This window comes from Syngnathus scovelli, chromosome 2 (assembly GCF_024217435.2).
Source record: "Syngnathus scovelli strain Florida chromosome 2, RoL_Ssco_1.2, whole genome shotgun sequence".
Taxonomy (NCBI): domain Eukaryota; kingdom Metazoa; phylum Chordata; class Actinopteri; order Syngnathiformes; family Syngnathidae; genus Syngnathus; species Syngnathus scovelli.
The window spans coordinates 28436436-28460923 of record NC_090848.1 but is presented as its reverse complement, the minus strand read 5'-3'; the positions used below and the strand labels follow the sequence as shown (position 1 = coordinate 28460923).

Sequence of the window (24488 nt, the reverse complement as noted above, 5' to 3'; positions counted from 1 at the left end):
TCCCCACCGACTCACGACGTCCCGAGTCGAGCTCAGCAGCACGCCATCCCCACTGTAAATAGTGTTGACGTTGCACTGCTTCCCCCTCCTGAGAAGCCGGATGGTGGACCAGAATTTCCTCGAAGCCGTCCGAAAGTCATTCTCCATGGCCTCACCAAACTCCTCCCACGCCCGGGTTTTTGCCTCAGCAACCACCGAAGCCGCGTTCCGCTTGGCCATCCGGTACCTGTCAGCTGCCTCCGGAGTCCCGCAGGCCAAAACGGCCCCATAGGACTCCTTCTTCAGCTTGACGGCATCCCTTACCGCCGGTGTCCACCAGCGGGTTCGGGGATTGCCGCCACGACAGGCACCAACGACCTTACGGTCACAGCTCCGGTCGGCCGCCTCAACAATGGAGGCGCGGAACATGGTCCACTCGGATTCAATGTCCCCCGCCTCCCCCGGGACGTGGGAAAAGCTCTGCCGGAGGTGGGAGTTGAAGCTCTTCCTGACAGGAGATTCTGCCAGACGTTCCCAGCATACCCTCACAGAGCGTTTGGGTCTGCCAGGTCGGACCGGCATCTTCCCCCACCATCGGAGCCAACCCACCACCAGGTGGTGATCAGTTGACAGCTCCGCCCCTCTCTTCACCCGAGTGTCCAAAACATGCGGCCGCAAATCCGACGACACGACTACAAAGTCGATCATCGAACTGCGGCCTAGGGTGTCCTGGTGCCAAGTGCACACATGGACACCCTTATGCTTGAACATGGTGTTCATTATTGAAAATCCGTGTCGAGCACAGAAGTCCAGCAATAGAACACCGCTCGGGTTCAGATCGGGGGGGGCGTTCCTCCCAATCACGCCCTTCCAGGTCTCACTGTCATTGCCCACGTGAGCATTGAAGTCACCCAGTAGAACGATGGAGTCCCCAGAAGGAGCGCTCTCCAGCACTTCCTCCAGGGACCCCAAGAAGGGTGGGTACTCTGAGCTGCCGTTTGGTGCATAGACACAAACAACAGTCAGGACCCGTCCCCCCACCCGAAGGCGGAGGGAGGCTACCCTCTCGTACACCGGGGTGAACCCCAATGTGCAGGCGCCCAGCCGGGGGGCAATAAGTATACCCACACCTTCTCGACGCCTCTCACCGTGGACAACTCCAGAGTGGAAGAGAGTCCAGCCCCCCTCGAGAGGGCTTGTACCGGAACCCAAACTGTGCGTGGAGGCTAGTCCGACTATATCTAGTCGGAATTTTTCTGCCTCGCACACCAGCTCGGGCTCCTTTCCAGCCAGAGAGGTGACATTCCATGTCCCAAGAGCCAGCTTCTGCAGCCGGGGATCAGACCGCCGAGGTCCCTGCCTTTGGCTTCCGCCCAGCTCACATTGCACCCGACCCCTTCGGCCCCTCCCACAGGTGGTGAGCCCATGGGAAGGGGGACCCACGTTTCCATTTCGGGCTATGCCCGGCCGGGCCCCATGGGCGAAGGCCCGGCCACCAGACGCTCGCCTTCGAGTCCCGCCTCCAGGCCTGGCTCCAGAGGGAGGCCCCGGTGACCCGCGTCCGGGCGAGGGAAAACAAAGTCCATTTGTGTTTTTCGTCATAAGGGGCTTGGGTGAGCCGTGCTTTGTCTGACCCCTCACCTAGGACCCGTTTGCCATGGGTGACCCTACCAGGGGCATGAAGCCCCCGACAACATGGCTCCTAGGATCATAGGGGCACGCAAACCCCTCCACCACGATAAGGTGACGACTCACGGGTTTCCTCTGCCCTGGTCTCCATTGCCGTTTTCTCTGCCATTTTGACCTTGTGTGGATGTTGTTGCATCCCTTGTCTCCGGTCCCTAATTAACAGGCTAATTACAACTGCTATCTCTCCACCAGCTGAGACTTTCCCGTTGCTCCAAAGGGATGACCTTTCGATCGACGGGGGTTCCTTCTCTAGTGACGACCCGGTCAGCGGATCTATTGTGGTAAACCTGTCCGGTTTGTTTCCTGACCCTGGCTTTGCCGATTACGACTCATTTTCCTCCCGAGTGTAAGTTAGTTCTTGCGAAATGTGATCCCTTGGCTGAAAATCTTTTTGAAGTGGCCATATGTTGTACTTTATTCTACTATTTAATCATGTATTATATTGTACTCCCATTGCTAATAGATAATACACAAATCCAACAAAGTCCTCATCTTCTGTATCCAAATTAAACAGTAAACAGTCGGGCAATTTCACCATTAAACATACGTTCGGCAATGATTCCGGCTTTCCAGAAAGCTTGAATTATTCCTCGTAAGCATGTCTCTTTGTCGATGCCATTTTAGATGGTCCTAATGGTGTTTGCTTTGCACAAACAATGGTATTTCTTTATCAATGGCGGCAGAGGTTTGTTCTCTACGTGTTACATACAATCCTCTGATTGGTTTTCTGCCCCGGTCTACGTAAAACGTAATGTCCTCTGATTGGTTCATCAGGTCTACATATTAGGCTTTTATCTAAAAACTACCAGTCAGACACAAACTTAATTGATCATTGCATCCAATCGTTGAACATTATCAAGGGTAATTACAATTAATATGCCGCATGAAAAAATTAAACTCTGATATTAGATAATAAACATTTCATTTCTTTATGTACTGCATTTTCCGCGTATTTTGGCATATTTAAAAGCCTTTAATTTTCTTAAAAAATGAAGGTGCGTCTTTTGTGTGGACCGAATTTCCAAATCTGTGAAGTTGTTTTGTGTGGCTTCCGCCACACAGAAGTAATATACAGGCGTAATCTGTAGACCCGATAAACCAATCAGAGGACATTACATTTTACGTAGATCGGGGCGGTAAACCAATCAGAGGACTGTACGTAATACGACCCTCCGACCCTCTTCTATTAACGGCAAACTAGACAAAGACTATGCATGTTTTTACCACATTATACATTGCAACTTAAAACAACAATCCAAACATGTTTCTATTGAAGGAAGTATGGCAGGGTTAAGAACAAGAATGTTTAATTAAAAAAAAAAAAAAAAACATTTATTAGGACAGGCAATTTAATTAATTAATTAATTAATTAGTTTAATAATTTGTTTGCTAGAGAGCATTTGGATGATCCAGAAGAGGATTGGGAGAATGTCATTTGGAATGTCAAACTTCAGATGGGCTTGGACATGTACTGGCTTAAGCAGGGGGACACGTCAGGCACTGCAGGATTTGAGTCCCTGGCGACGTAGTGTGTTACTGATGGTAGTCTTTGTTACTTTGGTCCCAGCTCTCTGCAGGTCATTCACTAGGTCCCTCCGTGATTTTCTGGGATTTTTGTTCACCGTTCTGTGATCATTTTTACTCCACTGGGTGAGATCTTGCATGGAGCCCCAAATCGAGGTCATTATTGCCCAAATACTTATTTTCCACCATAATTTGCAAAGAAATTATTTAAAAATCAGACAGTGTGGTTTTCTGGATTTTTTTTAAATGTTGTCTCTCATAGTTGAAGTGTACCTATGATGAAAATTACAGGCATCTCTCATCTTTCAAGGGGGAGAACTTGCACAAATGGTGGCTGACTAAATACTTTGTAGCCCCACTGTATGTACTTCATATCGATCAATACCAAAAGCTCAGGTATCGCACAGCTCTGGTAGTTGACTCACGACCATCACTGAAGCTACAAATGGGTGCTACAAGTTTTTTGTTTTGTTTGACACTTTAAATAAAATATCGCACAGCACAGAGTTTTCCTCTTACCTGCACTGTCCACTGAGCTTGTCGCAGCTGGCGTCAGGTGCCACAATTCCAGACCGGGAGCAATTGCACACTTCACAGCCAACCACTGGGTGGCAGCCAAATGTCTGCGGCTCGCACTGGGTGCACTCAGGCAGCAGGGTCCGCGGTGGGCAGATGCATTCGCCCGACACTGGCTCACACAGCCTGGTGCCACAGTTACACTCTAAATAAAAGTAAGTGGCGAGTAGTTTCTTGTCAAAAATGTTCAGACCAATGAGGAATACATAATATATCTATGAATCATGTAATAATAAAAAGGTTCAATAACTGATTCAAACCAGTTTGATGACTGTAATACACCTAAATCTCGATTTTACGAGGACTTTGAGATTCAGAATTTTGGACTCATGTTAACTCATGTTTTGTTTTTAGAAATTGTTGCGTTTTGTTCGATATGTCCGTCGTTGAGCAAGGAAAACAAAGATGTGGAGTAATAGTTGGTTCTTTATTTACAAGATCTTGGGTTGCTTCACGGCAGTCAGTACACAGTGCACTCAGCAGATGAAAACAACAACGTCTGACTCCAGATCAGAAGGTTTTATACTCTCCGCAAGCAGGAATACGGAAGGGAAGAAAAGGGAAGGGAAAAGAAGGAAAAACATATCCTCATAAGAATGTCTTATCTACTGAATGTTTTGTGTCATGACGTTAATGAGTTCTGCCTTATGTGTAATGGAAAAGTTACCAAGCTGTGTGCTGTGTCAGTGTTCTGATTGAATAACTATGTATGCATAAATTAATAAGTGTATTTAGATATTGCTGTTACTCCCTCGTCAAAAGGCATGTTTTAGGGGGCTGAAGGAGTCTTTTGTTACGTTAATTTAGCTCAGGCATATTGTTGGGCAGCCTAAGGGGTCTTTTTACCATCCGTAACGGTGAAATCTCACACATATCTTAGTCTGTTGACATTTTATTAAAAGTAACAATACGCAAAGGACAATATCAGGTGAATTGAGTATGTCTTTTGATGCTATGTGGATTGGATGGAAGAGAGATTAAAGCAGCCACTTACTCTACTACTGTGTCCAGCAAACACTCTTTGACTTGTGAGTGACTGTGTGGATGAGGTGCTTCTGCGAACTTCCGAACTCTTTCCGAATCAAAAACAATCCTAGCTAATTGTAACACTGCATTGAAGCAGTCTTAAAGGGCTAGGGACATCCCTTTTTTTTTTCAATTAGAACGGAATTTGATAGAATGTATAAAGTGAACACATTTGCCGCATTGGAAATTAAAAATGGACACCGATTACTAAGAATAAAGCTGAAATGAAATGCCAGTTTATCGATCGGGTCCCGCACGAAGCCAAACTGGCGGCGCCATTACTGTGAAGTCACAAGTTGTCTGGATGTCAACAAACCCAAGCAACATGGCAGATGATAGCGACAGCTCCGTTTTTAGCGACAATATTAGCATCATTTTATCCGATTCAGAAATCTCTTGACACAGAATATGATGAATCTAGCAGTTCACTTGGGCTGAGCTGAGCACATTTTCTGAATTGTGCCCCTCCCGTCACTCTGGTTAGGTTGGCATAGTAAAAAGTGCTCTTGGGGGCTTTAGAGTGCCGAGTTGATCTCGGCACATGAAAACATGACCACCTGCAACGTTTGGTTTAGGTTTTATAAGCATTTTTAATTTTATTGCTTAAATCACATTTTCTCGACGAGCTGAGCACGTTTTCTGAATTGTGCCTCTCCCGTCACTGTGGTTAGGTTGGCATAGTAAAAAGAGTAGAGTGCTGAGTTGACCACTGCGCATGGAGAAATGAACATCTGCAGCGTTTGGTTTAGGTTTTAGGCGCATTTTTAATTTTATTTCTCAAATCGCATTTTTTCGACGAGCTGAGCACGTTTTCTGAATTGTGCCCCTCCCGTCACGCTTCGACATACTTTTCAAAGTCAAAGTCTCTTTTATTGTCAATTCCTCCGCATGTCAAGACACACAGAGAGATCGAAATTACGTTTCTCACTATCCCAGGGTGACAAGACAGAGTTCACAACGCACATACAAGTAAACAACACAGGAAAATTAAAACAAAAAGATGAACAATAAGAGTGATAGCACGCTAGCCGCTCCCGATGCACAGCAGAGTTCAGAAAGATGACAGTCAACCAGGCCACTGTGAACACGAGCACACAGCAGGCACGCACTGTCCGGTTCGTGGATCCTATCAGGCGAACTCAACCCATCTTGTCGTCCCGCGAACGAACGTACGCCAGGATAATGGAAGGCACGGCTAGGCGAGCTGGGTTAGCCGCAAACCTGGCCCCTCTTCTCTTTTTGTTTACATTCACTGAAGCTAAACGCATACAACTTGAGACGTCATGAGACGTCACTTCCGGCTGGCGACTCGGTGCAGTCAAACTCGTCTGTGCGGCAAATTTAAATTATATTTTTCAGAGTAACAGCTTCCTTTTCGTTGTTTCGAGCGTCAATTTATATTTATAAGTCCATAAGCTAACGAAAACCGATTTGTACATATACCGGTGTCTCTAGCCCTTTAAAGATCAGTTTGACTTATTATTATTAAACACCTTTAAAGTGGGCACAGAAGTTCATCAATTCACTAGTGCTAATGTTAATGACCTATTCATTTAGCTTCGTACGTCCTATCATTCATTTACAATACTACTTGAAGTATTTACGGTAATTTCCGGACTATAAGCCGCGACTTTTTTCCAAAATTTTGAACCCTGCGGCTTATAGTCAGGTGCGGCTTATATACGATTTTTTTCGTGATTTTTGTGATGACTTGATCACTTTTATACACTCGTAAAAAGGCTGTGGACCACTGTTGTGCGGTATCTTGAAGAAAAAAAACAACAACAAAAATACTATTTTGAAAGACTACTATGGCTGCTGCTTATTCTGGCTGTCTTGCTTGTGACTATTATGAGCTTTAGTAGGAATGCACGCTAGGTGACCTGCGTCAAAGGGCTCTAAACCAGGGGTGTCAAACTCATTTCTTTCGCGGGCCGCATTGTAGTCATAGCTTCTTTCGGAGGGCCATTATGACTGTCAACCCAAATAAATGTATGAGCACCTCATATTATATACAGTAAAAGCTACAAAACAAACTGACAAATAACTCGTTTTCAAATCAGATGAGTAAAAACTGGTCAAATATTAAAAAAAAATATATATATTAAAAGTCAAGACAATTTGCAATTCTAGTAATGACACATGGATTTGATGCACAATTTGTCTTCGCGGGCCACATAGAATGATGTGGCGGGCCGTATCTGGCCCCCGGGCCTTGAGTTTGACACCTGTGCTCTAAACCCTTTCTCTTACTCTGCCATGTGACTCAGAGATTACACAAAGCTGTGGCGCTGTTTGGACCATCTGCATTGTATTAAAACCCAATCAATCAGCATTTAAATTAAATTCTTCTGACATTTTGCTCACCAAAAACAAGTTGTAATGAATGTGAACTTTTAATTCACTTTATTCAGAAGGTTACTTTGAACCCTGAGGCTTAAATGGCGGTGCGGCGTGGATTTTTACGGCCTCTGGCCTCCAAGGGGCGCTCTAGCAGTAAGCAAGAGCGAGACAGACGAAGAAGAGATAATGCGCCGAAGAAGACGTGCAAGTTTGTGTTTACAACATTTCGCGCATCACGCAGAACGCGATCAAGACGGACATTACTGAAAGGAAGCTTTTATACACAAACTGAGCAGGAAGACTTTGATGGTTTCAGTGCACAGGAGGAAGATGAAGACGGCCCTTGTTTTTACTTTTACTGGTATGTTTTTTTTAACCAGCCCGGTTAGTGCTGTGCTACCGTATTGCTGCTGTGTTACCGCCGCGTCTCAGTGACTTTTACCGGTATGTTTTATTTAATCAAGCCCTATTAGTGCTGTGTTACTTCCGTGTTGCTGTGGTATTACTGCCGCGTCACAGGCAGTGTTTGGAAAGAAATGTTAAGGTATGTCATTAAAACTTAAAAAAAGCTTTCTGTGTCCAGTCTTTCTTTGTTAATAACTCGCGTCCACATTTCCGTGTTGCTGCGGTACTACTGCTGCGTCACAGGCAATGTTTAGAAAGACATGTTAAAGTATGCTATTAAAACTTTAAAAAGGCTTTCTGTGTACTGTCTTTCTTTGTAAAAAACCTGTGTGCACGTGCGGCTTATGGTCCGGTGCGGCTTATTGTCCGGAAATTACGGTACGTCAAAAAAAAAAAAAAAAAAAAAAAAAAGAAGTCAGGGTCCATGACCAAACCGCGTTCGACCGAAAGCTGCACGGAATTGAAGCGTGTAAAATCGAGGTTCAGGTTGTCGTGCTGTGCCACCTGTCATCTCCCGGTAATGCCCTGTCACTTTGTCTCCATTGACGCCGTTCACAGCCACGCCCCTCTATCGAGTCCATCACCCACACCTGTTCTTTGCTGTTCATTGGTCCACTATTTAAACGCCACACTCCAACCACTGCTTTGTCAGTTCGACCCCCTGAGTTACCCATCCTTCTTTGTCTGATTCGCAGTTGCCAACCCAGTTCCGTGTTCTGACCGATCAAGCCCAATCGCCGCCCGTCCTGACCATTTGTCCGTCCACCGACCAAGATCGAACGCCGCCTGCCCTGATCCATGCCCGAATACCGATCACAATACAAGCAAAGACCCGGAGCTTCCAAAGACCAATCCTAATTCCTCTATTCAATAAAACAGTGTGTCGCACTTGGTCACTCCGCTCGTCTGTCATTCCTGATACAGGTCCACTTTTCATCATCTTGTCTTCTATTCGGCCTGCTTACTGAGGACTTTCGACTCACCCAACATTGATGAAACATAATTCGCTATCATGTTCTACAAAGCATCGAAATGTCTGGCCAACGATGCAACACACACACATCATTATTTGTCTTTGCAGTTTAGGTTGCAAAAAGGTAAGCTGTTTGTAGATATGAGTGGCAGTGTGAGTTGCTATGGAATGATGTCAAATGACACTGAATGACATAATTTTATACAATGACTGGGAATGAGCTGGAAATGTTGAAGTTGAAATTATACAAATCAATAAGAAAATGTGGAAACTGGAGGTGAATATGTAAAAATTTTGAATTTTTGGCTCTTGAAAATTTTGTGAATTTAGTGAATGGTAAAAAGACTGAAATGGCTAGAATGACCAAATGAAGCTGGAAGTGGAGAGTAGAAAAGTAATTGAGTCAAAGTAATCGAGTAGTATAATAATTGAGTAATACAGCAATCGAGTAACACACTAATCAAGTAATACAGTAATCAAGCATTACAGTAACTGAGTACTCCAGTAATTGAATATTCTGTAAATCGAGTAATACACCCATGAGTAATACAGTGCACGAGTAATACTGTTTTTTTCTTCTTTTTACAGTCCACTTTCCAGACTCCGCTGGGTAGGACTGGATTCTCAATATGGTTTTCTTACACTGGAGGTGGTCTATGGCCAGTGGATGAAATGCCATACTGAGAATATTTTTGGAGCAAAGGTTTTTACAGTCGGATGCCCTTCCTGACACCAACCCAAGGGGAAATTGATTTTCTGTAGGGGTTGACTCCCTTAGCCCAATTCCATCCCTTAATGCTGAGTGCAGAGCAGGGAGGCAATGGGTCCCATTTTTATAGTCTTTGGTATGACCCGGCCGGGGTTTGAACCCACAACCTTCCAGTCTCAGGGCGGACACTCTACTACTAGGCCACTGAGCTAATACTGTAAACTTAGAAATACAGTAATAAAGTACTACAGTAATCGAGTAGTACAGTAATCGAACAGTACAGTAATTGAATAGTACACTAATTGAATAGTATAGTAATCAAGGAATACAGTAATTGAGTAATAATATTGTACTTGTAGTAGTAGTAGTAGTAGCAGTAGTAGTAGTAGTAGTAGTAGTATTTGTTGTAGTAGTAGATGTATTTTGAACGTTTAGACCAGGTGTGGGCAAACTTTTTGACTTGCGGGCCGAATTGGGTTCTAAATTTTGACCGGGGGGCCGAACCAGGAGCAGATGGATGTAGTGTTTCTGTGAAGTAATATAAACGACCTGTAAAGGTCATTGCATAAAAGGTTTTGGCCTTTAGTAGGTAGTAAAGCATGGATATTCAAAAAAAGTTTTTTGAAAACAAATGCATTTATTAACAGCATTAAAAAAAAAAATCCCTAAAAAACTGCTATCAGTGATTCTCATAAAATACGACACTGTTATTATGAATAACAGTCTCCATCACTAGAGTGCCTGCAGGTCAGATTAATGAAAGATGTTTATCTTATGAGATCACATCAAACGGCAAACATTCTGACCAAATATATCATCTTGAAGAATCGGTGAAAGCATACATCCAAATAAAGTAATCAAAACGGCAACACGGTGAGGGGTATCTGAAAATGAGAGCAGAGTTTTAACTCACAAACACCTGGTAACAGAGGTGAGGAAACGGGAAACACTTCCTTAAAGTAAGCCTTAAGAACTTTACAGGTTAAGATTAGTCACAAACAGGTGGTGCATCAATGTCCTTTAGCATCCTGCATTGTTTGAAAATGAGAATTGTTAGGGTTTTTCAGATTATCCTTATCGTATGATTATGTTGGAATGCAACCGGTAATAAATAACCTACCTTGTCCCATCCTCCACAAGGTCGTAAAACATCCCCTGATATGTTTTGACTAGAGCACAAGGGCTTCCTATTCAACCTACTCTTACCCCCACTCTGTTTCTCTTGATAAATATGCCCTTGCAGGAGGGAGAGTTTTTAGACTTCATTCCTTCAACGAGTGAACTCTCCACCTGCAGGTGTCTAAAAGAACTTGCTTGTCTACCGTGTGGTTCTTGCAAAATAAGTTGGAGTGAGCAAATCTCTAACAAGAATGATCGCTAGTTTCAATCCCTGCTATTTGTACAGATCATATTCAAAATGCATTTTTTTTACAACAAACTTGAAAGCCTCCCCTTCATTTTCAGTGGGAACAGTGTTGTTGATCTCCCTTTTTGTCATAGTGTGTCATAGTCTGGAGTAAAATTTGTTGTGGCAATTCTTAGGAGAGATCCGAGGTGTTGGTCCGTTTACCTAGATCTGTGACGGGTTGATGTTGATGTTCATGTGGCTGAACGTCACGTCGCGTACGTCGAGCCAAATTGGCCACTCTTTTTAACACTCGGCACTCAGTGTCCACCTTGCTTTTCCATGGGCGACTCATTTTAATGGAAGCATTCCAGGGGAAGGTTTGTGGGTGGCTTTAGCGTAAAACTGTATCCGAAAGCTCGGCGCGCAAATTACAAGAATGCTGTCGTCACAGCCCACGCTTTAAATTCGGCACTGATACAAATAGAGCGCGAGTGCGCCATTTCCGTACTACTGAGTACGTACACGCACTTGTGAGTGTGCACCGAGCTTTCTGACACGGCTTCCGGTAGTAAATGCGCAGGCGAGTGGTTCCCCATCTACTGGGGAAACACAGTCATTGCAGGCAAAATGACCGAAAAAAAAAAAGTTTAATAATACAATTTATTTAGGGTTGGCGGGCCGGATTAAACGGTCCCGTGGGCCGGATGTGGCCCGCGGGCCGTAGTTTGCCCATACCTGGTTTAGACTCAGTCAAAAAAAGTGTAGAAATTACGTAAGAAAAATGAGAAATGACGCAAGTTTTTGTGGGGGTTGTTATGGGGAAAATGATACATTTTTGGTTAAGTGGGAATGTTTTTAAATCAGTAGACATAAGATGAACAGTTTAAAGTTGAAATCGATCAAAAATGTAGAAATACATAAGAAAAAGGAAAAATGTTGTGTTGTGGGTCTTTTAATGTTGAATTTGTAATGTTGAATATTTGGTAAGTGGCAAGTTTGGGAATTGGTAGGCAAAAGCTGAACAGAATCAAGGTGGAATGGTTTGAATCCGTGAAAGAAAATGTAAAAGTTAAAGGAGCATAACAAAATAAAGTCCTAATTTTCTAATTTGTGTGGGTTTTGTAATGGGGAAAATGTCAACTTTTTGGTGGGTGGGAAGTTTAGGAATAGGTAGGCATAAGATGAATAGTTTAAAATTGGGATGGTTTGAATCGGTTCAAGAAATGTACAAATTAGAGGAGAAAAACTAAATAAAATAATTTTTGAATTCTTTGTGAGTCTTGTATAGGAGAAAATGTTGAATTTTTGGTAAGTGGACATTTTTTAATCAGCAGGCATAAGATGAACAGTTTGACAATGGATCGGGTTGAATCGGTCAAATGTAAAAAAAACAAATCAATCGTAGATTTTGAAATTTTGTGGGCCTTTTAAAAGGGAAAAGCTAGAATTTTTGGTATGTGGCAATTTTGGGCATGTTGACAATCATTCCCAACATGAATTGAAGGAGCTGAATTGTCATGCGGTCGCGTTTATTTTTTCGGTTTTTTGTCTCGTCAATTGTCGTAACTTTACTTCCGGTTTTATTTTGTCATCCCTTCCGTTTCAGTTCGTGTTTCCTTCCTCGGTGTTTGGTTGTCTTGTCTTCCCTGATCCCGATTGTGTGCACCTGCGTAATCGACACTAATTGTCATCACCTGTGTCCCCGCCCTTTTGTGTGTATTTAGTCCGTGTCTTCCCCTTGTCTTGTGCCAGTGTGTCTTGCCTCGTCCCGACCACCAGCGATCCCTTGATGTCCGAACTCTCTGTAAGAACCCTCCTTTTTGTCTCGCCACCGAGCGACGCTTTTGTTTGTGCCTTGGTCTCCATCGCCTTTTTGTCTCGCCCCAGTGCGACTCCTTTAGTTGGTACTTTGTGCTACGTGTTTTCCCTCGTAAGAGGCGTTTTGATTTGTACTTTTAGCCTTATGACTGGCCGCAGTGCGACACCTTTTGTTTGTACTTTTTGCGACGTGTTTTCCCTCGCAAGAGGCGATTTGATTTGTACTTTTGCTCAGTGTGATTGCTGGAATAAATACCAGAAAGAAACGACTCTGCATCCGAGTCCTCCGTCTTGTCCCCTGCCTGACATGAATGTTGTGAATTTCTCATGGGAATTATGTAAAAGTGAAACGTTTAATGTTCCATTGGAAATGGTGAATTTTTGTCTGAAAATTTGTGATTTTTGGGGAAATGGTACATTTCTGGGATGAAAAAAATGTAAGCGCCCCTCGCATGAATTTTTGGAATACACTGAAGTTGGTGAGAATTGGTCGAAAAATGTTGAAGCTATTGAATGCCAAAAAAGTGTGAGGAATAAAAAAGAAGAGCAAGAATGTGAATGGTGTAGATTGACATGTGTGAAGACAATCAGCCTTCACACAATAATGCACCTGGCCTAATTAATTTGTTGATATGTTTGACTTTTTATCTTTTGAATTTTGTTTATGAAGCACACTACATAAATAAAAATGTGGATTTCAAATCTTAATACTATGGGCCAATCATAATGAAATCCCTTAATAATTGTAAATTTAGAAAACATTGTTCTTCAACTGTTGGGCTATTTACTTACACTGGTGTACACAATATTGTACCTCAGCCCATCTCTGAACAACTGATTTTTTGACTTAAATTGTAATACAACAATAATATTTTGTCTTATTCTGATGGACAAAGAAAGGCTGACCTCCAAAAACAGTATTTGCAGACATGTGGCAATAGTAAGATGGCGAGGACATTGAGGTGTTGAATAATTTGCTGGGATACTCACGCCTGCAGTTGGGGAAACCCCAGTATCCCGTGGCACACATGGAGCAGTCTCGACCAATCACATTTGGCTTGCAGCGGCACTGACCACCAAACGATTCACAGGAATCACTCTCTGCACCAACCTCATGACATGCGCACGGCACTGCGCCGTTGTTAACAAAGGCTGACAGTGACGTGGCTGCGCGGAGGCAGAAGGGTGATGCACTGGATGGGCTATCGGGTGGGATGAAAGTAACAAGCACAAATCAATCTTGACTTCCATATGCACTACCATTCAAATGTTTGGAATCACTTATAAATGTCCTTATTTTTAAAATAAAATACCTATTTTTCAGTGAGGATAACATTAAACTAATCAGGAATATACTCTATATTTTTAATGTGGTAAATGACTATCCTAGCTGCAAACATGTGGTTCTTAATGCATTATGTACGTTCATATAGGTGTATAAAGGCCCATTTCCAGCAACCATCCCTATAATGTTCTAGAGGTCCATTTTGTTTGCTAATTGTGTTAGAAGGCTAATGGATCATGAGAAAACCCTTGAAAACCATTGTGCATTTATGTTAGTTTTCATGGAAAACACTAAATTCCCAAACTGACCCCAAACCTTTGAATGGTAGTGTATTTATGAAATGAAGGCTTTTGTTACATTCTGTAGTGTGTATAGAAGGGGTCTACAATTACTACTGTTTGCTAGCAATTTGATACACACTTTTGAAATAAGTATATTTCTTTAATTTTATTCTTTAATTCTTTAATGCTGGTAGGTGAATGGAGCACTCTAAATTGTCATTTGGTGTGATTGTGAGTGTGAATAGTTGTTTTTCTGTATGTACCCTGCAATTGGCTGGCAACCTGTTCAGGGTGTACCCCACTTACTGTCCAGGGACTGCTTAGATAGACTCCTGCATGCCCGCGACCCTTATGAGGATGAAGCGGTTCAGAAAATGGATAGATCAATGAAATAAAGCGTGTAGTTGAGTGTGTGTGTGTTAAGCCCAATTTAGAGACTATAAACTCTTATACAACTCAACAGTGGTGCAACAAAGCACTAAAGGTACAGTATAGTCAGAATTGAGCAATCTTCCATCGTTTGATCTAAAGCAAAAGTGTGGTGGACTGCAACAATTCTTCTTTGGTATTTTGCCCCCTTTTCCCCATTAAAATTACACATTCACCAAATATGATCATGATTTAGGAGCAGTTAATTTTTTAAATATATTTACAAGGATTGCAAATAAACCTGACGTGACTAATTCAATTTCTATTCATTGCAAAAAGAAATGTTGCATCGGTTCACAAACTGAGTCCCGGAATAAATTAAGTCCATGAACTGGGGTTCTACAATAACAGGTAGTGAGAGTCGGAGTGCTCAATGACTCACTTGATGAAGAAGCTGTTCAGGCCGCAGTTGCTAATGAAGTCATAGGATTTGTCCAGAGGCTCCTCATTCAGGTAGTTGGAGCTGTAGCTAGACTCAGGCACCACTAGCACGTAGTCCTGGAAAGACACGGAAAAGACATCCACATCCAGGAAGGACCATGCTGGGAGGTGCATGAGAGTGAGGTCAAACGTGTAGGACACTTCAAAGGTAAGATGACGACATGACCTTGATTGAGTGTTATTTCACTTGCGGTTTGTCATGCAGAGTGTATCACAGCGCCATCACGAGAGACGAGATACACTCTACATTCATATTTTCCAGTTCCCCTCACTCGCTTCCTATGTTTTTACTTTACTTTTGGCAGCGTACTATCTTTATTTTTTATAAGCTGCAAACCTTTTCGACCACGTCACTGCTCGGAATTCAGCGGGGCTCTATAGCTGCTGTCAAACGTCGTTCACCGGGCACAAAAATATGACTTCTGATAAAAAGGTTTGTACTGCTCCATGCACCACTTGCACCCTTCTTTTAGAGAGGCTGTCCCTGCTAGAGGGACGTGTCCGCCAGCTAGAGCAGAACAACCCGCTAACCATAGATGTGGCGGACACAAATGCAGGCTGTAGCCAGCCCGCTAGCCCGGTTAGCATTCGCCCTAGGCGGCTTGCTAACAGTGATGAGCCTCTAAAGACGCATAGTCGTCCCAATCCACCTCGGTCTACTGGCTCTCGCATCTTGGTCATAGGTGACTCCATTACCCGCAACATCACTCTTAAAAATCCAGTCACAGTAATTCCTAATGGTATTCCTGGAGCCAGAGCACTCGCCGTTGAAGCTAACCTTAGGGAACTGGCTCGCAAAAGGCCTAGTCAACACCAAACCACCAACAACACTCAAATATCACTTCACTGGTTTCTTTTATATCAAACAAATTGTTTTAGGTTATTCACCTGACATGTTTCGGCGGATTCTTCCGCCTTCATCAGAGTGTCCACTCGCAGCAAAACAGAAAACTTGCTTAGCGACCTATTTAAAGAACTATTTCAGGTTTTAGGACCGTCCGTCCTAAATATTGTCACGTGCTTATGCCACCTGCTACTCGACCGCGCCCCTCCTATCAACAGAATCGACGCCACCTGTCGCGTGCTCATTGAGTGCGCTATATTAGCGCAGCCAGCGCTAACCCGGTTGTCAGCCTGTCTTGTGATGCTGCTGAGCTCACCCATCCCTGTAAGCCTGACTCCCCTTACCATTTTGGTACGCCTGTCTGTCTGTCTAGTTTGTCTGTTCGTGCTGCCGGTTACTCTTCCCGAGGAGTCTCCCAGCCCGCAGCCAACCCGATCCAGTGAGAAGCCCAGCAGAGTGCTATTCCACCAGGTTCGCCTTTCAGCAACAACCACTTGATAACCACACCCCAGTCCGATCACCGCTCCAGCGCCCCACCGTTCCCTTTCCTCCCCACAATAAAGTCTCTGTCGCTCAGCAATTGGCTGTACTGTCTGTTCCGCTACAAATATAACAAATGTGTCTCCTCTGGCAGTGTGCCAACAGTCTTTAAGAACGCTATTATTCAACCATTACTTAAGCGACCAAACCTCGACCTGGACTGTCATTAATTATAGGCTGGTTTCAAATCTCCTGCTCATTGAAAAAATTCTTGAGAATGTCGTAGCGCAACATCTTTGTTAGGGTTTTTCAGATTATCCTTATCGTATGATTATGTTGGAATGCAACCGGTAATAAATAACCTACCTTGTCCCATCCTCCACAAGGTCGTAAAACATCCCCTGATATGTTTTGACTAGAGCACAAGGGCTTCCTATTCAACCTACTCTCACCCCCACTCTGTTTCTCTTAATAAATATGCCGTTGCAGGAGGGAGAGTTTTTTAGACTTCATTCCTTCAACGAGTGAACTCTCCACCTGCAGGTGTCTAAAAGAACTTGCTTGTCTACCGTGTGGTTCTTGCAAAATAAGTTGGAGTGAGCAAATCTCTAACAATCTTAGTGATTATATGGTTGCTAACAATCGATTTGAACCTTTTTAGTCTGGTTTTAGAGCTGACTACTCTCCTGAGACAACCTTTGCTGAAATAACTAATGATCTCCTCTTAGCTATGGACGCAAACACTTCATCTGAACTATTATTACTCGACCTTACTGCTGCCTTTGACACTGTTGATCACAACATATTATTAAATCGCCTTGAAATGTGCATTGGTATTTCGGGATCAGCACTTCCTGGTTTAGTTCTTATTTCTCATAGAGGAGCCACAGCGTGGCTCCTCTTTGAGAAATAAGAACATGGTAAGACGACTTCTGAGCTTAATAATGTTACATGTGGTGTGCCGCAGGGATCAGTACTTGGACCTATACTGTTTAGTATTTACATGCTTCCGTTTGGGGAAATTATACATAAATATAACAGTAGTTTTCATTGTTATGTGGACGATACACAATTATGAATGGCGTTAGAAATGACAAATCCGGTGGACTGCTGTGATTTTGAGGCCTCTCGCTGAGATTAAACAATTTATGTCTCTCAATTTCCTACTTCTTAACCCAGATAAAACCCAGATGTTGATAATCAGCCCTGCTCATCATTAGCACTTAACAGAATCTCTGTAAACAATATTACATAATAATAAATGTACTATTACACAAAGTGATTCTGTAATGAATCTCAGTGTTATATTTTACCAAACTCATTCTCAAAACACATTAAGAACATAACTAGAATTGCATTTTTTCACTTCTGCAATATTGCTACGAGCCGTCTGATTCTCTCATCCCGTGAAAAATTGTACATGCATTTGTTATGTCACGCCATGATTACTGTAATGTTTTGTTCTCTGGTATATATGTCTAGTACTAATGATTTACAGTTGGTGCAAAATGCTGCAGCTACACTGCTCACAAGGATGAGAAAGTTTGATCATATTACCCCAATACTAGCCAACTTGCATTGGCTCCCAGTCCACTAAAGATGTCTTCAAGGTTCAATTGCTAACCTAAATATTGTATGGCTTAGCGCCTTCCTATCCCGTCGACCTAGTTGTACCTTACGTTCTCTTCCGAAACCTTTGTTCACAAAATGCTGGTCTTTTTGTGACCCTAAGGGCCAAGAAGAAGTGCGCAGGGTCAAGAGCTTTCTTGATTCGGACTCCAGACCTTAAGAATGCCCTACCAATAGATATCAGGGCTGTTATCTTAATAGAAGCATTCAAGACACAATAAGCCCGACTGGGTTAGGTGACACCCAAACTGAAAATGGTTGCCTGGATTCCTCAACAACCAAATGGGGTTAGATCTGAGGTGGGCCACTTCTTCATAGGCACTGTAATGACAACTGAGCTCTTCATTTTGACTATGGACATCCACTTTGCTTTTTGTTTGTATTGTTCTATATTGTGTGTTGCATCCATTGCAGCCTGGTCGTCCTGGAAGGGAGATCCTCACATCCGTGGTCCCTTCTCAAGGTTTCTCATTTTTCCCCAGTTGGGTTTTTGTGAGTTTTACTTACCCTCCTGGGAGTTATGATCAGGGAATGTCGGGAATAATTGTCAATTGTGGCTATGTGAAGCCCTTTGAAACGTTGTGGTTAAGGGCTATAAAAATAAAATTGACTTGACTTGTTTGCTGACTAAAAAATCATTAGTGAAGCTTGGGCTTGGAGTTGAGTTGTGTTGCATTGTGTGGGTCCAATGTTACCATTGTAACTTACCAACCACAGTGTTTTATCTGCAGGAATCTGCACAGTGAGGAACAGCTTGTGTTCACTGACGTCAAGGATGATCTGGTTTTCCGACACCAGGACGGTTCGACATCCATATGCATGCGGACAGAAGGAGGCATTGGCATGGCCTGAAGCAGAATTATAGTAGAAAGTTAAAACATCAACAAAAACAATCAAAACTAGAGCTATGAAGTACCAATTAGCCTCATAGTCCTGGTCATGTTAGAGTATTGGCAGACTGGGGATAATATTGAGGTCAGAGGAGGTTAACAGATGGAGATAGATTAGAGCAGGGTCTTATTTGTGCTACTGAGTATATGAAAATAGCACAGTTAACCTCTAACAAACAAGAGTGGTCTTGCCAGGCTTGATGTGTATGCAAAGTTTAAAGTGAAAGTCAATCCCAGTTTTTGGGGGAAGAATGTTTTATGCAGACAAAGTAGTCAAAACACAGTGTTCAGATGAATGTTTTGTTTGTGGAATATGAATTAAACAGGCAAAATCCACCTGTTTTGTATGTTTTATGCAGTCAAAGTAGTCAAAACACAGTGTTCAGATTGTTTTATTCGTGGAATATGAATTAAACAGGCAAAGTCCACCTGTTTTTATCTATCTCAGGGGGTGACCATTTTGTAACTTGTCAACTGAAAATGATATCACAGTTGCCAGGGCTCAGGCCACAACCAAGCAATGATTGAGTTTTCTGAAGATGAGCTGTGATTGGTTGTGACTTGAGACCTGGCAACTGTGATGACATTTTCAGTTGACAGCAAGTGGCAAAATGGCCACCTCGAGATGGATAAAAGTAGTTGAATTTTGCTGCTTAACTAATTCCACAAATACTTTTAATGCTGTGTTTACACTCATGGATGCACATACAACATATTTTTGTTAAGAAAATATTTGGGTTAACCTCCCCTGTAATGAGTTTAACGGGCAAATTTACATCCTCATGCATGGGCCCTTCACAAAGTTTTGGGAATTTTAGTTTTAGTTTTTCGATTCAGGGATTGGATCATCGAATGGCGATTATTTGTGAGTCTGTGAAGCCCTTTGAGATTCTTTTGCAAGGGCTATACAATATATTTTATTTTGATTTAACTTTACGATTGCAGTTTATGTAGGTTTATTATGTTTAGCTTTGGTTCGTAACAGACACAAATCAATGGCAATGAATCTTTCATACACAATATCTGTGTATATGTTCACTTCTTCCGTTACTATTTCCGATTACATCACCTCAAATTTAATTGATCAGTGATCTCCCAGATTTTCTGTGGTGAAAAAGATCACAAAGCGCAAATCACTAATTTTAATACAGGATTAGCAGTTTCGGCCATTTTACCATCGGTTTTTTAGTGTCTTCCGAAGGTACATAACCAGCAATCTGTTAGTGTGACGATCCAATTGAAAAGCTGTTTTTTGGGCCTGAGTAAGACACGCCCTACAAGCCACAGTTGTTGGTCAAGCAGAACATGCTCATTAACAGCGCAATTTGATAAACTAAAAACAATTTACCACATGGCACGTTATTTGGAATCTGAGTAAATCAGGTTCAATACACTCAGATGTAAATATGAACAAAATGCAGCAACACTAACCAGCACCGTTGTACGTAAATAAGAACTACACATGTATCAGTTGCTTATACAGTAAAACCCCAGAATTCGACCGTCTCAGTACTCAACATATTCTGATTTTGATGGAAAATGTCAGGAGATCTTTGCCTCTGATCTCAGACAAAGCTTCGGAATCCGACGTGAATTGTTGTTTAGCGGGTTTTAAACCATTGCGACACCCGACTGTAGTCGTGTTCGGTGGAGTCCGGAAAGCTGCACTGGCGAGGCCACAAGATAATGGAGGTTCACGCTGAAGAGTTGAGTCCCCACAATGACAACCGTGTAAAAACAGGGGACATTTTCTCCGGGGTTTTCACTCTATTACCATGGGTAAGTACATTTTGTGTTTAAATAGTGTTATTTTGTCACGTTTAATTTATTTGAAGCTCATTATTTGTCTTTTGAATGTCCAACATGTTAAGTGGCACATACGGACCATGTAAAGCTGTGCTCACCGCTTTTGCTGTGCTGTATTTTTGTTGTTTTATTGGTTTATGTACTGTTTTACACAAAATTAGAAAATTGCTTCAGAACTCCAATCCTTCAGGTAAAAATCAGTGTCAAGTTCCGAGGTTGTACATGGATACATACAGTACATGTTGTGTTCTCTATCATGTCTTACCTTTCCAGATTCGCCCACCGCTGATGTAGACCTGGATGGAGTAAGTCGGGTGCAGAGGTTGGTGATAATGGAGGATGAAGACATACCGTCCCAATGCGTGAACATGAGTAGAGTACACTGCTGCATTCTGGGAAAGAAGAAATGTTAAATGTAAACAAAGCACAGACCTAATGCATCAGTAGTGTGGCTCTATATAGTATTTACCTGTTGCGAGTGAAGTCTGACATGGTCACTATTGTCCGCTGCCTGAGGGGGTAGCTCTGCTGCTGCCCGGGCTGATGGCTCCCTCTGGGGACTGGGCAGAGGTGGAGCGGTTGTGTGGGAGGCCAAGATGGGCTCTGGCATGTTGGAGCTCTGACCCTCCTTCAACACCAGTGAGTTGGATGGCATGCGAAAGCGCGAGGGGACGCAAGAGGAGCTGCAAGGGAGCGGAGAGGCTGGTGTGAATGGGGGTCACAACATTATTAAATGAAGATGATGAAGACTATTGTACCTGTCCTGGGAGAAGTGTCCATGAGTGCTAATGCAAAGGACTTTAGGATCCACATACTCCATGGAGAAGTGATCTCGAGGAACCAAATGGATTTTGTGCTACAACACCAGGACAACGTTGAATTAACACTTGGACCTGCATCTAGAGGCGCCAATTTTGAGTTACTCCCACATCTTGAAACGCAAACCTGAATTTATAAATCAGAAAGGGCTGATGCGTTTTTATGATAACACTTGTAGACTCAGGATGGTGCGGTAAGAGTTCCGATAGTATCACAACCACAGATAGATTGGAATTTCTTGCTCTTGACCTTGGCAGCAGGAATGGCGTGATGTAGGAAGATATGTTGGCATTTAATATTTTTACTCAAGACTTATTTAATGAATTTTCAAAATCTTAAAATGTATTTTGTCTCCCAAAAAGTTAAAACTGTCAATGAAATGTAGAGAATGGTCAGAACAGGCAGTTGAAATTCATTTGCTCCTTTCTTGTGGTGTAGTGAACCACTAATCCGCCTCTGACAAAGCTTCATAATATATATATATTTTTTTAATTTTAGATGCTCTGATGCTCTCAAATTAGCTTAAACACATGGTTAGCTTTCAAAATATGACAAAAAACAAACATTGATATTTTGGACACATTTTGATTAAAATTGCATTCATCAGCATTTGAGTTAAAGCGACATACTGATTTTGTGAAAATACATCTCACAAAAATACACACACACACACGCACACACACAAACACAAAGAAATGCACACCTACACACACGCAAATACACAGACCACACACACCTACACACGCGCACATACACGCGCACACGCAGGCACACACGCGCGAGCACACACACACACACACGACACACACGCACGCACGCACACACACACACAAACACACACTCACCTACATATAGTACATATAAATATTTGTATCGGACAGATGGTTGGAGACCACAGTCTTAAACATCAAATATATGTTCACCCATGTTCCTGTATTGGGTTTGGTAATAATCAGCAGAGTTGCACAACTTCATCTGCAAATCATATGAGAGGAATGGCATGCATACCAAAAAAAAGCTTGCGTTCTCGGCAGACAGCTGGAGCTCTGTGTCACCTGGCAGAGAGAAGCGTGCCACTCGCTTGTGTTCATCAACGGCAACCACTCGACACAGGAAGCTGTGCAAACACAAAATAGATGAAGATGACCGTATAACTTTCTGAACAACAGTGCCTGCGGGTGCACCTGTAAGTGCAGCGTATCAGAGTAACACTGTGTTGTTGTCTTTGGGCTCCTGGCAAGTTGAAGGTGACAGCGAGCGTTTGTGGCGACTCCTCCACGTTGGCATACTCCACCACTAGGACATAGACGTCCCCAGGCTTCACATTTGCTTTCATCTCCACTCTGATCTGTTGCCACGGTTTGGAAAAATATCTGGTTAACAACAATTCACATATAGTACCGGCTTTTTTTAAAATCATATTTACAGTGATCCCTTGCCATTTCACGATTCACCTATTGCGACTTCACTATTTCGCGGGTTTATAATAGCATTCAAATACAAACCAATCAGACGACTGGATGTAACACGTAGAGTACGTACCTCCGCCGCCATTGGTAAATAAATACTATCATTTGAGCAAAGTACGTACCTCCGCCGCCATTGATAGATAAATAAATACTACCGTTTGTACAACTCTGTAAAGTTGTTTTGTGTGGCTTTCGCCACACGGAGACGTAATAAACAGGTGTAATATGTAGACCCGATGAACCAATCAGAGGACATTACGTTTTACGTCGACCGGGGCGGTAAACCAATTAGAGGACTTTACGTAACACGAAGAGTACGTACCTTTGCCGCCATTGATAAATAAATACAACTGTTTGTGCAAAGAAAACAGCATTAGGACCCTCTAAAATGGCATAGACTAAGAGACATCCTTACGAGGTACAATTCAAGCTTCCTGGAAAGCTGGGATCATTTCCGCAGAGCAACGTGACAACGACGAAACAATGACGAGGGAAATTGGCATGTCAGATGGCGAACTTGCTCAACTGTATAATTTGGATACAGAAGATGAGGACTTGGATGGATTTGCGTATGAATATCGATCAGCAATAGTGTGAGTACAGTAGAGTACATGGTTAAACAGTAGAATAAAGTACAACCAAACTGACTTTCTTGCTCCCGTGACATTTTTTTTGTTTACCGTAAATCATGGCATGTATGCGCTCTATGATGCGTTGTGCCCTGTGTGTGTTAAATACAGTAATGGCACACATAACTGAGACTACGCCTTTTGGTATGGTGCGCCCTTTGGTCGTGAAAATATGGTAATGTCTATACTAGGCCCATTTTTTCAGGCTGATTCCAAAATGAGACAGAAAAAAATAGTGATTACAGACTAATTGGCTGATTAATTTTCAAAAATATATAATGCATAAAATAACTGTTTGTTGGTCCTCTATAAATACCAATACAGCATGTTTTTTCTTAAAATTACATGAAGTGAATGGCAAATTTTGGTTGCTGTATTTTTCAGACCGTAAAGATCCTAAACAAATTTAAATTGTGCCTGATGTATGGATGATTGTCAGCTTTCTATCAGCTGTTTAGTTCATTAGTTCTTCATTATGTCAATCAGACGGACATAGAGGAGTATACTGACTCTGATTCCTCTTACATCTCGAAGTGCATTGATGATGTGACCCACACAAAATGCATCGTCACTCGGGCTAACTGAAAGCCATGGCTGACAGGGGCTGTCCTCAGGCTGCTGAGGGCCAGGGACAAAGCCTTCAGAGCTGGGGATGAGACTGGCTTGAGAACAGCGAGGGCCGACCTGTCCAGGAGCATCAAGGAAGCGAAGAGGGCATTCTCTTGCAAGATTACCGCCCACTTCAAAGACAGCAGGGACGCACGGAGCCTATAGCAAGGCATTCAGACCATCACGGACTAGAAGCCCGTGCTGCAGAGCTGTGAGGGCAACATTCGTCTGCTCAACAATCTGAACCGCTTCTTTGCTCGCTTCTACGCTCAGAACGGCACTTGCCCGCTGAAGACCCCTACCCCTCCACACGAACAGCCCCTGTGCCTCTCTGCCGATAGCGTGAGGAGGACGCTTGCCGCTATCTACACCCGTAAGGCAGCGGGCCCAGACAACATCCCTGGTTGAGCGCTGAATGACTGCACTGGGGAGCTGGTGGGTGTCTTCACGGACATCTTTAACATTTCTCTGCAGCAGGCCATCGTCG

At 42.9% G+C, this 24488-nt stretch overlaps 1 protein-coding gene across 7 annotated transcripts in view; it reads right to left on the bottom strand.

The window, feature by feature from the left end:
• Nucleotides 1–24488, bottom strand: part of lama5 (laminin, alpha 5) — a 463481-nt gene that overhangs the window by 170887 nt on the left and 268106 nt on the right. For all 7 annotated transcript variants that reach the window (XM_049753597.2, XM_049753598.2, XM_049753599.2 and 4 more), the window contains 9 exons: nucleotides 22479–22642; nucleotides 22303–22411; nucleotides 21234–21331; nucleotides 20945–21158; nucleotides 20741–20867; nucleotides 18488–18627; nucleotides 14768–14883; nucleotides 13381–13592; nucleotides 3712–3913 (listed from right to left, as the gene is read on the bottom strand). In XM_049753597.2, the coding sequence (XP_049609554.1) occupies nucleotides 3712–3913; nucleotides 13381–13592; nucleotides 14768–14883; nucleotides 18488–18627; nucleotides 20741–20867; nucleotides 20945–21158; nucleotides 21234–21331; nucleotides 22303–22411; nucleotides 22479–22642 (1382 nt within the window). The remainder of the gene's footprint in view (nucleotides 1–3711; nucleotides 3914–13380; nucleotides 13593–14767; nucleotides 14884–18487; nucleotides 18628–20740; nucleotides 20868–20944; nucleotides 21159–21233; nucleotides 21332–22302; nucleotides 22412–22478; nucleotides 22643–24488) is intronic.